This window comes from Micropterus dolomieu, linkage group LG17 (genome assembly GCF_021292245.1).
Source record: "Micropterus dolomieu isolate WLL.071019.BEF.003 ecotype Adirondacks linkage group LG17, ASM2129224v1, whole genome shotgun sequence".
NCBI lineage: Eukaryota > Metazoa > Chordata > Actinopteri > Centrarchiformes > Centrarchidae > Micropterus > Micropterus dolomieu.
Window position 1 is genome coordinate 37,707,556 of NC_060166.1, and position 16,012 is coordinate 37,723,567.

The 16,012-nt window shown below is 43.1% G+C and overlaps 1 protein-coding gene across 1 annotated transcript in view; it reads right to left on the reverse strand.

The window, feature by feature from the left end:
• Window positions 1-479: 479 nt before the first annotated feature.
• Window positions 480-16,012, reverse strand: part of LOC123985948 (protein MB21D2) — a 16,576-nt gene continuing 1,043 nt past the window's right edge. The window contains exon 2 of the mRNA XM_046073957.1: window positions 480-6,621. Within this exon, the coding sequence (XP_045929913.1) occupies window positions 5,357-6,621 (1,265 nt within the window). The 3' untranslated portion in view covers window positions 480-5,356. The remainder of the gene's footprint in view (window positions 6,622-16,012) is intronic.

The window sequence follows — 16,012 nt, forward strand, 5'->3', positions numbered from 1 at the left end:
TGAGTTTCCCTGCCAGTCAGTCAGAACGGAAGAAGTCCTTTGGATGAGGGACGAAACGTCAAACGTCCAGTATCTTCAACCAAGTCCAGCTGCCCTTGCCCTCAACCTTCGTTGGAAAACAAAAAGGATATTACTCTCTAAGAGAAAAGTCATGTTGTCAGACACTTGTGAATTGAAAATACCAAAGTTACCCTTTAACATGAACACATCATCCTCATGTCCTTTTTACCGAAAGATGACATCACACCAACACTGTGATCGCATTGAATTTTGTTGGAAGTAAAGGGGAACCTACTGGTTTGGATCCCTGATAGTGAGGACATAACTTTTGGTCCAAATGATTGGTCTGCAAAAACGGTGAAACAACAGGGCGGGGATGGACCAACCAGCCAACACAGGGATAAAACAATCTGTGCTGAGATCAGCTGACCTGGTGCTGAATGAACTGGACTGAAAGCAGATCAGACAACCATCAGACGGGAGTTTGAGTTATTTATCAAGTGTTATTTACAACAGTAGTTACACATTACATACAGATAAAGTCACTGTGTTTGGACAGACAGCAGCCGGTCAGGTGGCAGCTCCTCCCAACGCCCAACACAGCTTCTTCTTCTGCACAAATTCACCTTTTACAGTTGTCTATTGGACTTTTTCAGGATTAGATTTTTTTAATCACCTGTGGAAACAATTCCCAAACACAGAATGGCATGTCTAACGGTGGATTTGAACCGCTGACCACTGACGTGTTGAGCTTCTAAACCTGCTTAAATGTCTAAGTAGCTGTTGAAAAGACGTTTACAAATGATTGTATGCTCAGGGACACTTTGCTGTTGAGTCTCATAAATCTGACAGGAGTTCCCCAGGGTTCGATTCTGGGGCCTCTAGGCCAAATCACTATGCAGATGACACCCAGGTTTACTTCTCTCACCAAATCATTCTCACCAAAGACATATTGTGTTACTTAAAGTAAGTACATAACGGAATCGAACAATATGTCCTTTAGTTAATGTACAAGACTCAAATCACAGCATTTGGCAACAAGCAGGAAGATTTGATTAACGGCCCAATTTAAACTTCTGCGTTGAGTCTTCAGCGCTATGCATGTCATGACCATTTATGCTCATGCGTTGGTGTCTGCGTTGCTCTGCAGTTACACTGCCAAAGTGTTAGTTGACGGTGGGGTTTCTATGTTCCACTGAGCCGACTAACTTCCAGTTTAGCCTTCCACTAACTTGAATGGGCGTAGTTTCGCTGCAGAAGTATAAGTTGGCCTTTATTTACAACTAATAGCGCAAATTAAGAGTTTATGCGGAGAGAAGATTTACAGTAACAGACTGTGAAAGTGGATGTAAGAGCCTCTGGTTAAAAAACTTCATGATGGCTCTACTGTACAGTGAGTTATAGTGGAGACCCTTCGCAGTCGGGGAAGAGCTGCCGTCTGAAGGGCGAACCTGTCCAAGTCAACATTGCATAAAGAAATCCATCATCAGAATAAAGCAGAGCAGCAAGATACAGAGAAAATAAAAACTCACAGTCAAAAGGTTCTGAACAGAGAGAAGAGTAAGGTCAAAGGTCACGGAGCTCAGAAGAACACATTGATTACATTTCCACGGAGCAGGTGTGTGTGTGTGCGGCACTTTGATGGTGTGTGTTTGTTTGTGGAATCAGTTTAGCGTCATGCGGCCTTTGTGTCGTCATTAAAACCGGTTTCAACAGAGTTTTAGTGTCTTTCTGTCATAATGCTACGCAACGTATGTGTGTGTTTATGTGTGTGTATTTTCACTAATTGCACTTGAGGATGAGGATATGGAGATCACACTGTCGGGCAGATGTCTGCAGGTTTTTGGCATTTTATCGGTAAATGTTTGGGACAGAAAACAAAAACTGGGATCATCTCACTTTCAGCTCGCACAGTTCAGGACCAGAAACTACAAATCATAGCTCCTTTACTTTACCTCGGGTAATCAAACCAGCTCTGCCTGAGCTGCAGGGACGCGTTACACGGATCTTATTACTGATCGTGTGCATCCAAACCTTAAGCCCTGCTGTTACTAATGCTACTAGTTTCTGTAGACAGAATATAGTCCGATAAACTGGCCAATATATCGTCTGGCAGATTGTTACAGAAGATTATTGCACATTTATTTTGAAAAACAAATCTATGGAATCAGTATCAATGTTGTTGTGTTAAATAATTATTATGTATAAATAAAAACAAATAAAACGATTTGTTTAACTCCAGTATCGGTCAGGCTGCACTCTGTATGACATTAACTGTGGTAAAAACTATGAAAGAAAACGCAGCGTCCTTCCATCTTTACCAGAGAAACCGAGTCGCCTAATGGACGACATGCAACGCGTCTCTTACAGAGTATCCGTGCATGTCCTTCATGTTGTTGACATAAAGTCTGACGGTGAAAGAGTAACGCTCAGTTAGCATCCTGAGCTGGCCGAACTGAAGGAGAGCTGAACCCTTTGACAACCAAAAAAACACAAAGAAAGCAGCTGAAGAGAAAATCAAACACACGAGGTCGTACAGATGCAACAGAGCTCACCGATCAAAACAACAGAAACAGACAGGAAAAAGTGGAAAGAAGATGCCAGTGATATCATGTCTAAAGGAATATTCTGTGACACTTCACCTGATAATGGTCATAATGCAGCAGATTAACCTGAGATTTAAACTGTGGAGCTGCAAGTACACAGTGATGCTGCGTTTAAAGTCCACAGCAGAGAAACGTTCAACACCAGCAGGTCTTTCCTCTCACGAGTCTGCAGCCTCCAGGCGTGTTAACTCACATGCCTAGCTCTGATTGGCGGTTGTTGGATATTAACGTGTAACGCAGAAGTTTATTCTCTAACGTTTTAAATTCCTGTTCTGGTGAAGCAAACGCTTCCAGAGTGAATCAGAACGAGTGCTTTTGGCTGTCAATGCTGCACATTGGAGAAGTCTTTGAGCTTTATTTGGGAAATGCACAGTGACTACTAAAGCTACAACGATTAGTCGATTAATCAATTAGTTGTAACTCTTTTGATAATGGATTAATCGCTTTGGCTTGTTTTTTTTAGGGTCGACTTTAGCTTCTCAATGTGAATATTTTCTGGTTTCTTCTATCTGACAGTAACCTGAATATCTTTGGGTTGTGGACAAAGGAAGACATTTGAGGACGTCATCTTGGGCTTTTGGAAACACTGATCAATCTTTTTCATAATTTTCTGGACCTAAAAACTGATCGATCAATAGAGAAAATAATTGTTGCAGACCTAGTGACTACCCAGCACATGTGGAGGGAGTTAATATCTGCGTTTGTTCCACCATCAAAATATTTCTTTAATGATTGTTTAGAGGCCGTGGGAATCCTCCCTGATCCTGACTCATCTCACGGTCAGTTTAGCCACACTCACCAACGGTGGCGTTTGTTGTGTAGAGTAAGTCTTCTCTCGCTTTACCGGTGAGAATCACATTTTAGTTACTAAACAGTAACGTATACGATGTTAGGGCAGACAGGTGATCAGTTGTTTTCTCTTATAGCGCCTCGTGAAGCTGTTGAGAGCTTTCCCTGCATTTCGAGGAGTGAATTAGAAAACACTGTGCATCTGTTTCAAGCAAGTAACCTTCCCAACGTTTATCTTTGTCTTTCTGAGGTTCAATTTATAAAACGAACGGCATTGTGTCGCGTCTCAAGGGAGGCGTAAGATCAACTCAGATTCAAAAAAACTAGTCCCCAGTCCACCATCCACAGACTCTCCGTGGGAATCTCACGTTGAGATGAATTTTACTGGGTCTTAAAAGAGAAATGTGGTCAGATCAACATCTCAAGCTGCATGTTTGGACCAGAATCCTCTCCGGCTTTGATGAAGTATTACTGCAGTATCACTGTGTACTCGGTGCTATTCCACCGGTTAACATGCACATTTAAAACGTGCAGTACGACCATTCTTCAGCGGTGGCACCTGTCTACTGATATGACACGCCGTCTCAGAATCGGGACGAACACGACGTCCACCATCGAGAGGAAAATTGGTGTTTTTTTTACATTCTGTGCAAAATTAGACGAAAAGTAGTCCACAAATCATCATCGGTCTATTTATCTCTTTCTACCAACACACAGCAGTGTTCAGTCAGTTTTCTTCTATTTACAGTTAGTTTCTAAGACGTTAGTACCATCATCCCCCAGCGGGACCTCGACATTCCTCAGAGGGACAAAATCCACCTTCAAACAGAACTCTGTTACCTTTGAGACTGACTTTGTGCCATTTGGCATCCCCAACTCCTGAATTTATAGTATACAATCTTGTTCAATAACCTTGCTGCTGTTCCAGGCTTGCTGTGAAATCGGGAACGACGCTGTGCTGTTGCAGAGACGTTTACAAGAGCAAAGTGACTATGAAAAATGTTTTTTAAGTTAGAGTTTTTAAATCACAAAAGAGACAAACTAAAAAAAAAAAAAAAAAAACATGTCTTCATTTTAGTGTCGTGTTTTTTAATCTCATAATCTTGATTTATTATGTCCTGAGATTCTAAAGCTGAAACATGAGATTAATTCTAGAGCTTTTAATTTATGAAGATGTCGTTCGTTACCTATAAGTCAGGAGATACCGACTTAGTATGAGAAGTGTCTCAAAGACTTTCTATCAAGGTCACAATTATGAAATACTTTCTGAGACGCTCATCTTTCATTATGAGGAAATGTCTCATAACACAGACTGGGTATGTAATAATTATAAGGATTTGTCCTTAATTACAAATGAGTAATTTCAAGTATAAGATTATATTATTCTTGTTATAAGATGCTCTTTGATCTTTCTACTGAATATTTAGTGTCATTTTTGCAAAGTTAATAACATGAGTGTTTATTTTTTCAGTGGCAATGACCGCCCAGTGATTGCATCGTTTCATAAAGTGGAAAGTATTACCTCATGTTATCTGATTACTACCAGGGATCAGGGATCCCAAAATGTTCTCTGAACAAGCTTATGTGTGGTTTTCAGGATCCCTGATAATTACACTACCATAACTTAGGAACAGCAGTTCCATCTTAAGGTGGATTTTTGTCTCATCCTTCAGTTTTAGGAACAACCTGCTGCTATTCAGTTGTCTATTGAAAAGGCATTCAGCAGGTAAAAACACAGGGCACACAGTGAAAGAGGAGGGAAGAGGGGAGAGGGAATAGAAAAATAAAAATAAAAAAATAACAAATTGTGGCAGACACAACTATACGGGTACGTCACTTCACTCTGTGGCAGAAAAACACAATAAAAAATGTAAAAAACAAAGTTTCAGAGGAGGCGGGGCACCAGGCGAGGAGAAGGAAGGCAGAGAGAGGAGGAGGAGGAGGAGGTCTGGGACAGAGTCTCAGAAGAACTTGTCGTCGATGCGGAAGTGTGGTCGCGTGACGTCGTCTGGGTTGATGAAGACTGAGATGGATTTCCCAGGATTCTCTGTGACCAGCTGCTGAAGCTTCTTGGCCAGCCGGTCGTCCGGCTGGTTCTCTCCGCCGGCGTCGGACTGCGGCGATGGCAAGTTGTTGGCGCTGCCTCGCCACTGCAGGTCCACCGTCAGCCTGTTGGCGGCCTTGGCGTGCTCTATGGTGGTGCGGAGGTGCTCGGCCGGGTCGGAGCGCACCGAGGAGAGTTTGCGGGCGTGCAGCATGGCGGTCTCGTCCGACAGGTGCTCCAACATGTTGCACTGGGGAATGAAGTAATTGGGACACATCTTGTTGACGAGGCAGTGCTGCAGGTCGTCGATCAGGCCCAGCAGGAAGTGGGCGGAGAAGTCGTCCTGCCCCAGGTAGTTGGAGGGGAGACGGTCGCAGGCCCACAGCATGATGCTGCGGAGGTGGTAAGGGCTGATGGCTTTGGGGCGGGACAGCAGCTTGATGATGATGGCTTTGCAGGCCTGGTACGCCTGCATCAGGCTGGACGAGATGCACTTCTTCAGCTGCACCTCGCTGCGGGCGAACGACAGGCGCCACTCGTTCTCCTTGCGGCCTTTGTGAGAGCAGGCGGGGACGAGGTAGAAGCCGCTGATCACCTCCTCCTCCGTGATCTTCCCATCCCAGAAGTGGTTCTCCATCAGCCAGCTCTGAGCAACAGCCGGCCAGCCTTTAAACGACACCACCGGCACGATGTCGTAGAGCATCCGGCTGCTCCCGACGCCCAGGATGACGGAGATGATGGTGCCGTTCCTCTCCACCTTCTCAACTCTCGGCATCCCTCTCTGCGGCTTCTTCTGCACCTCCAGCAGCACCAGGGAGATGGACTGGTAGAACCAGTCGGCCACCAGTGTCGGGGAGAAGAAGTAGTTGGTGGTCCCGCTGATGTGGTCGACGATGGTGCAGCAGTCCTTCCACTTGTTGATTGTTCCTTCGTCGAAGAGGCGGAGGCTGAGCCAGGAGTGGCCCAGGGCCGAGTGCCTCATATCCAGGGTCACCGGCTGGTTGCGGTCGTGAAGTTTGAGCGCCGGGACCAGCAGCGTGAAGTCCATGTCGTAGTCAGTGCCGCGGGCGTAAACACTCAGTTCGTCCAGGTCCATGTCCACGACACCCTCCCGAACGCCTCCAGACAGGAGGAGGTACTCGTTGGCTACCGGGAGCTTCTGGTCCAACTTCTGGACCATTCCTGGAGACAGAGGAGGAAAAACAGGACGAGTTAAAGAATTGTAGCACATCCAGGCACACCAGAGCACGCGACTTTTTCTCGTCGTGTAACCACCTCTTGTTTGCGCATCAGTCTGAAGCCTCCTCCACCCGGACTTCCAACATCACAATCGGAGGATCTGTGACCAACAACTTTTCTAACTTTCTGAAAATGGCACGTCCATTAAACACAGACACTTTGTGCAGCTGAGAAAGTAAACCGTCTTCACAGGGTGCGAACTACGAGGGAGCTCAGCTCCCCTAAAAGCATAATATGTGATATTTTGGGGGGGGTCTCTAAAATATTGACATCATCACGGATCCGTGCGTAAAATCAGGAGCGTCAGACTTCATCCAGCCAGAGGGAACGATCACCGACCGTCAGCAGCGGGCCGGTCGCTCCACGATCTCCTGGCCCTGACCGCCCAGCTCCCTCTCCGGTACGGGTTGTGTCGCTACTACGACCGACGCGCTGTGAACGGTTGGTGATCGTTCCCTCTGGCTGGAAGAATATTACGCTGCATCCCTGCACTACTGCAGCAACTTTCTAAATTCTTCCATCTCACGGAGAAAAGAAAGGTCAGGTCGCAAACAGCTGTTGTGTGAAGCGTAATTCTAGCAAAATGGCTACATATGATAATAATAGGATAATGAGACAAACGTGCTGCAGCTATTAATGATTCAGCAGTAAAGGTGCGTTCACACAGAAAGTGAATCCAGCGTTTTGGGCAGCTTGATTCCCGCAAATTCGCTCCAGGCGGCGTGAAAGAGGCGTTTGTCGCGACATACGCTGGTTCACGCGAGTTCAAATTTTTCAACACTGGTGAGAAATTCGCTTGATATGATGTTGCGAAAGCCCATCAGCGATGAGCGTCACCGGCGGCTTCAGAGCGTTGTTTGGAGAGGACCTGGCGAGCAGTGTAATGACAATCCGCTGGCCGACGGAGAGCTGCTAAAGTACGGGGAGGTGGAAGCAGCGCTGCAGCTTTTGGACAAATAAACCCCCGTAGTCTGTCTGGATTCTGCCCTGACAGCTACGCCGTTTACCCGCAGGAGGAGCTCAGAGTTAACTGCTTTAATTAAATTAGCTACATTAAAACTTGATTTATCTTCACTGGAGCTTCTCAGCAGCTTCCGTTCACATCCGGTTCCACTGTTGTTGTTGTTGTTGTTGTTAGCGTCAGAGCTCTGCTGGACTACGACTTCATATTTATATAAAAACAGGACAAAACTGGACATTACTTGGAGAAAAGAAAGCGAGGAGGTTGAACTACCTGGTGAGTTCAGAAAATATGTGTCTGTAACTTTATTCCAGCTGTCGTTGTACTTTACTGTGAACAGGTTAGCATAGCATAGCCCTGATCGAACCAAACTCCATTCAGAAAACAAACATTTTAGTTGTTGTCCTGCTGACAGACCTGACAAAGCATGAATTCATATGTTTAACAAATCTGCATCATGTTGTCGTTATTTCAGCATCAGTTTGATCCGTTTATTGCAATTAAATCACAGCAAAGGGGGCTTTACTTTGGGTTCATACAGCTGGAGGAATCGCAGGTTGTGTTTATTCACTTATCACGTTGTGTGTGTGAACGCTCAAAATGTCCAGCGGTCAAACCTGCACAAGTAAAGCGAGGCGAATATTAACCCCCATAGTATCCCCCCCCAATTTGGACACTGCTTCTTCATCTTCGAGCAACTATTTCAGTGTTTTCTCGTGTGAACAGCTAATTGCAACACCATGAATAAACAGCGCTGTCGCCTTTGGACTTGGACAGATCACACCTCATACTGTTCTAACCCAGAGTCGTAGTTTGGGTGTGAGGATGACTGTGTGCGCTTTCTCTGCTGTTCGTCAGCCCTACTCTTTCTGGCAGCAATAGTTATCTGTATCGCTTGTATTTTTTTAAACCAGTGCCGGCATGCACACGTTTCTCACATTTTCTTATCCAACAAAAGAAGCCAAAGTTGTCAAATTTGATCTAAAACCAAAGCAGCTATCTGAATAAAACACAGTCTAAAACATTAGGAGCAGACATTTGGTGCTAGATGGAGTGTCACTGTGGCCTCTCTGTCCCGGTCTGTTCAGGTCCAGCACGGTCTGGATGAAGAGACTGGACTGTATCAGACTGGATAGGTTATTGCGTTCACCCCTGACAGTTGGTGCTGGATCAGCTTGGGCTGCTTTTCTGCTCTGTTGAGCTAAAAGTGAAGTGAAAGCAACACACACTTCCTGGCGGATGAGTGCATTCCTGTGCTGCAGTGGACCGAAACTGTTTGGTGGTTTCAGACCGACCCCGTTCAGGATAGTCGTTTAGTGAGTTCACTCTTTGTCCTTCCTGCTGCTGTGGGAACTGACCTTCACCAGTACAATTATCCATTACAACTACAACTCTGTGCAAAAAAAGATCAATTAAAAGGTACAGTAAAGACGTCTAAATGAAGAGGCCTGTTTGACGGGTTTAATCCGTTAGCTTCACATCGCTGCTGATTCTTTCCCCTAATGACCCACGTGCTTTTACTTTGATTTTCTTCCTTCCAGGCAGCCATTGCTTTGACTTATTCTTCTACAAAAATCCATCTGCAGAGGGCTGAGATGTATAAAATCAGCAGGATTGTGTTTTACAGAGCCGCTCAGTCCAAACCCGCCTTGTGGTCGGGTCAGATCACGTTCAAATTAACCATTCGTTTGCGAACTGAGACCACTTTGCTGTGTTCAGCTCTGCCCAAACGAATCCCACCTAGAGAGAGAACGAGCCGATTCAACCGAACAACTCGGGTTAGAAAACAGACGGTTTAAAACTGCGGCCAAGTTAGGGATGCAGCGAATGTTCGCCCACCGAAATTAGTCCGCCGAAAATAGTTTACTTTCAGTGTTCGGCCTAATAAGGACCGAAGAAATTTTACCCAACAATTGTGACACGTCGGCAGTGTGGAAGCATTTTAAAGTGTTCTGCTGAACTGTTTCCAGCACATCTGCTCCATCTGTGACTGACTTCTTAGAAAAGAACCGCTGTGAGTGTTTCTGTCTCTCGTCTGTGAGAAGGAGATGAAACTAGCCGCGCCTACATTCGGAGTGCACGCGTATTCCAGCCTTTACGGTAAGTGAAGCGGCCCAGAGCGAGCTGACAGGCAGGTTAGAGACTTTATCCTGTCAGTTTGTCTCTTTAGTGTGAAGAGACGCTGTGAAGTCTTAACTTCAAGCAGCACAGCGCAGATCAACCGGGCAGGAAGTCAGACACAGAATCTGGTCAGTTTTCAAAATAAAATACCCGGTACAGACTTCCGATCGTTTATCAACAATAAACACAGTTAAAACAGACAAAAAAGAAACAATTTAACTACGTAGCTATTTAATCATAGTAGAAGCACAAAAAGCAAGCACTAATCACAAGGGCCTCATTTTGTGTTGAAAAGTGGTGGGGACATTTAAAGATTAGGTGAAACACGAGACGTTTTATTGCACAATATTGGAGTAACGAGAACAAGACAAAGACACTCCAACGCCCTTTATAAGAAATATTCATTGATGAAATAGGCTATTCGATGGGCGGCTCTGGGGCTCCTCCCCAGAAGATTTTGAGCATTAAACTCAGTATAGAGACATTTTCTGCACAAATTTATGGTGGAAATGTCTTTATTTATATGAAGGGAAACAAAATTCATGTGACAATTCAGAATATACAAATATCAAATATAATAATACTAATAATAATAATAATAATACAGTAATCAGCAGCTTGTGTTTTTAGCCTAAGTTACTTTTTCCTGTTCCTGTTGTGCAGGTAAACTTCTCATAGAATTTTTATTTGTTATTTAACATTTAACTTGTTACAAGCTAATTTTCAGAAAACTTTTAGCAAATGCTTTCAAGAAGTGTCCCCAGCGTCCACAGTGTAGATGACACCTGTGACTAATCACCAAATCCACAAAATCTAAACGTGTTGGCAAAGTCCGGCAGGCAAAACGCTCTTATTCTGAAATGCTTCCTGTGGTAGTTGCTTGATGCTCCCGTCAAGACGATGAATGAAAGCGGGTCACAGAGAGCCGTGAAGAACGTAGCAGAAGCTAAAAAAGAACACACCGTATTAAAAAGAAGTGGTTAACGTGGGGCAGGCTGCTCGCTCCAGTGGACTTAGACGCCGTAAATAAACCGCTGCGCAGCATGATGCACGAGGGGGAAGGGAGTTTTGTTAAAATGTGCTAATAAGTTTGAAACAGAAATGTTACTTTATGACTTATGTGTATTAAAACGTGTCTCCTTAGAATACAGTGTGTTTGTTGGTGATTGTCGTTCTTGTGGTGGTTTGCTGTTTCATTTGATAAGAGCCGCTGTGACGTCTGCGTCCACGTCAATTGAGCTAAACTGTACTGTCCTAAACTATATGGCCCACGTACGGGGCCCCCTGCCAGCCGGGGCCCTGCGGCGGCCGCACCCACGCTATCTCCGACACCGCAGAGACTTTAGTGTCCAACGGGAACAGTACGTCAGTTTGTGGGACTGTTTTGCCTTTAAAAAGATGAGATAAGAAGATGCTGTACAGTGTCAGGTAAAGGACAAAACCTGCTTTTCTATCGTTGCTAACGTCACCTCACCGGAAACATTCACATTCATTTAGCCGACGATTTTGTCTAAAGCGACTTACAGCTGCTGTACATGTCAGAGGTCGCTCGCCTCTGGAGCAACGAAGGGTTAAGTGTCTTGCTCAGGGACACAATGGTGGATGTTTCACAGTGGGGGATTGAACCCGGGTCTCTCACACCAAAGACATGTGTCTTATCCACTGGTCCATCGCCACCCCAAAACTACAAACTGTTTCAGCTTCTTAACCTCTTGGTGCCGGTAATCGATTTTCGCTGTTCTAGCGGTTTTCTGTCAGCTGAGCCGATAAGTTTCGTTTCTGTCTTCAGATTGAAGTAGAGAAGAAGAGTTCGCTTTGGCGGAGGCGATCTTAATCCCGTAGGAGCTACACAGACGTGCAGGATATCAATCGATTCGTCTCTTCAATACGAAGAGAATCAGGATCCCTGCAGGATCAAACTGTGGCCTGTAAAGCATGGGAGGAATACTGACTGTTTTTATCAATATTTCAATGTTTTGGAAGCTTTATGTTATTTGGAACGTGGTTGTGTGGAGAGAAATAATGTTTTGAAGAAAACTCCCAATAAAAGTGAACATATAAACAGTAAATATGGCCAAAACACGGACATTCGCCTGCTATAGTTTTGAAAGATTGTGTAATAACTGTTGTATATCATGTTTCTTTTCATCAGATTTACAGTTACAGCTGTATTCCAGGTAGATTAGAAGATATTCAGGTGCATTATAATTTACCTTTTGATGGTTTACTGCATTAAAATATAGCTTTTTTTTTTTTTTTTTTACCAGGCAAGGATGAAAATATCATATTTTTTATGTATTGCATCTCCATGTAGTCTGTAATGGTAAAATAAATAAATAAATTGATTTATATTCCTTTTGCTTCTGACCTTTCAAAGGAGACCAGAATTATGCATCCAGGCCTGATGGTTGAGGAGATATTACTGATTTATTTAGGGTTTGTTATTTTAGGCGTTTTTCCTGGAGACTGGTGCCACGTGGTTAACAAACCCACAAAGCCACGTGACGTACGATAGTTGCACGGCTAAAAAGCCGAACACCAGCGTGTCAAGTCAGCCAAATACCACCTGACCGGTGTAACTCATGGATCGCCTGATTTCATCTGAACCCTTATGACCTCCTCACATTTTGCCCACCTTAATGGCAAAACTGTACACACACAAACAAACTGCTATAAAATCCTTAAACATCAATATTTTTTTCTGCTTTTTTTCTTAAATCACTTAAACAACTTCTCCTCTGCTCAAAACGACCACATTTAATAATTTTCCTGATTTTAACCCTTTATATGCCAGTTTATTTATTTTAATTATTTCATTATTTCTTGCAAAAAAAAAAAAAACACAAAAAGTGAATTATTTTCCATAAAATAAATAGTAGAAAGATGGGACTTTGGTGGTGATTAGAGTCTTGGATATGTCAAAGATTACCAACAAAATTGATTTGATTGCATTAGTATTTTTTATGTAGTGTCAAATACTAATGAACACGCACAAATAAACTGCTATAAAATCCTCCAATCTTTTTTTCTGCTTTTATTTTTTCATAAATCACTTTAACAACTTCTCCTCTGTTCAAAACTACCAAACATTTAATCATTTTCCAGTTTAATCTATCGAATATTATGTCGGTCAAATCATGCAGCGATTTGGTGCTCGACTTTTTTGAATACGATAAAGAGATTAAAAAATAATCACATATTAAATCTCAATATCTGGTTTAAAAAATTGCAATTGCAGATTATTTTTCGATCAGACTTAATCACAACGGACGGCAGCAGAGGACGCAACGCAAGCAAGAGTCTGCCATTTGTTTATCCTTCATCTACCACTTGTTGGCGGTTGTTCGCTTTGTACTTGTTCTGTACTTGAGAGGAAATGCGGCGTTCGGGAGAGTAACCGTGCGTTCTCGCCGTGGCCACGTTACATAAAGAATGATTCAACACATCTATTTGACTCCGTATTCTTTGGGAAGGAATTATTTCCCCTGACATCAGCTGTGTAGCTTCGCAACGCCTCCGAGCCGACAGGAAGTGCTGCGTACTTTGAAGTAACTTTTACTAGCGGCCAAAATAGCGGCTGTAACACGGTGGATCAATATATTTGACCGTCACAACCCGAGCGAAATGACTTGTTTCACTGTCAGAATCTGATCCACTCGTTCGAGAACATTTGAAAAAGCTACACAAGCCGTGGAGCGCTAAACCAGAAGTTAGCCTGCTCGCCCAGCAAAAGTCAACACAGTGGACGCTAGTTGGCGCTACCGGCAACTAGCGTTCGGGGGTGTAACTGCAGAATGACGGAGACACCGACACACAAGTATAAATGCCTGTAGGGTCTACGGTGTAGCTACGCCGTAGACCCTACGCAGGAGTATAAATCAAGCTACAGGCGCGCGGTTTTGTCCGGCGTCAACTCACACTGACGTGTTTCAGCAGCGGAGCGTTTAGCCTGCACGTTGTTGACGTGTTGTTTATTTGTCATTTTGTGTGCTTAAACTACGGATACCAGCTCTCTGTAGGGCTAACGTTACATATCCACATGGAGATTTTCAGAATAAGAGCGTTTTGCCCGTCTCATTTTTCTGACTTGTTCAGATTTTGTTAATTTGTTCAGTTGTCTTTGCTTTTTGTGCTTCTACCATGTTTAAGTAGCTATGTAGTTAAATTGTTTCTTTTTTGTCTGTTTTACTGTTAAGATACGATCGAGAGTCCGTCCGTCCATCTTCATACGCTTATCCGGGGTCGGGTCGGGTCGCCGGACGATCGAGAGTCTACACAGGACATTTTATTTTGAAAATCAACCAGATTCTCTATGCCGTTCTGTGTCCCTAGTTCATCTGTACTGCTTGACGCAGTTTCCGTCAAAAATAGGCTGGCAGTGAATACTGAACTTCAGCTAAATTTTAGAAAAAATTTAAATAAATCGGAAATCGAATCGTAATCGCGAAAAAAAGCCCCATTCAACACAAAGCAGGTTCATCCAGCATAAAAGCTGAACCAGGATCAACGACGTCACGCGTCAATCACGCTGCTGCTCGATGACTTCGCAGCATGGACGCCGTGTTTCCGCTGTGGCTCTGAGCGGAGCCTGCGTCGGCCCTTTAGAAACAAAAATGACCGTCTCAAATGCACATGTCAGCTAACTGAGTCAAACTGTGCTGCAAGAAAGAAGCCACAGCGCTCTGTGAGGACTTCTCGTGGACGGCTCATATTACAGACGCTACTAAGAGCTCAGTTATGTGCTGAATTACTTATGAATTACTGTCTGCTTAAATGTCTTCACTCTTGGAAGATGTGAGCCAAACGAGATCCAAACCGATCAAATCAAGACCAGTCGGGAACGAGTTTATGAAGCACCAGAGAACCTTAATCAATGTCAGTTAATTGTGTAGCAGAGAGTCTTCGAGGATTCAGTAAAGCTGTGAGAGAAACTAAACAATAACCCTGTATATGTTCGTGTACGTTTCACTCAGCTTCCGATTCGGCAGTTAACGGGAAAGTTCAGGGAAACTCAAGTCCAGATCCCAAACCACTATCCGCTAGAGCTGTTAAACCTGGACTACAGGAGGCTAAAGTTTCTTGATTTTGAGTTTCAGATTTGTGAAACCTTTATTGTATTTGTGGAAATGAAAAAAAGTCTATTTATATTTTTTTTTTAACATGTAGACCACATTAAATCAGGTCCAGATCAAAATCCACTATACCTACAGCTTCAAATCTGGACTACATTGTTCCAGAGAGGCTGAAGTTTCTTGATTTTGAGTTTCAGGTTTGTGAAAATAAAAAGGTAGATTTCCATTTCCATAAACAGAATACAGGTTTCACAAATCTGAAACGGTGCCATTTGGCTGTTGTCACCCTTCCAAAATAAACTTCAATTTTGACGTTTTTTCAACACTGAATCTAATAACACGCATGTTAAACTATATAAAATATTTAATGGTCACTCTCAGGCAAATTTATTTAAACCTTTACAAGGTTTCTAAGCAGAAAATGGCTGCATTTTTCTCAGTCCTGTTACCAAAACTTATGTGTCATTTTGAAACCATGTTTAAATTCCTTTGTTTTTCCCTAAAGAAAGTGTTTATTTTAAATCAATTGTTGGTCACATGTTCAAAAAAAATGTTTTTTATATATATGCAAGTTGAATTTTCTTTCTTTCGAAACCTTTCTTTTGTTTTGTTTTTGTTTAAAGCACACAAAAACCTCAAGTTTATCTTTGTAGTCATGTAATTTATTTAACAATGGGATAAATAATTGGCCAGTCATGATAGAAACAAATAGTGGTTTCTATTTTTTTTTTTTATGGAAAAACAATATAGTAACAGGAATGAGCACAGGGTTACAGTATGCAGAAATATTCAAAAAACCCTTTTATACCAAATGCAAAGAAATGCACGGTAGCAATGGATGCATTAGGTCATCTAGTTTCATATGATACTAGTATCTTCACTCTGGATTTAGAATAGAGCCCATGAAAAATCTGAAAGTTCCCCTCTGGACACACCACTAAAGGAGGTGAAGACACGGTAACAGCACGAGGACACTCAGCACTTTCTAGTGATTCACCACAAATTTGTATTTTTAAAATAAACAATTAAGTCTAAGAAATAAATTAGGCAACAGGAATGAATACTGTAACTGACCTGCTCCGTCATAGTTACAATATCATTAAATATAAGGAAAAGAAAATTAGATGATGCAACTTTCTCTAAAACATGGGACTTTTTTTAGAGGGGGGGGGGGGGGGGG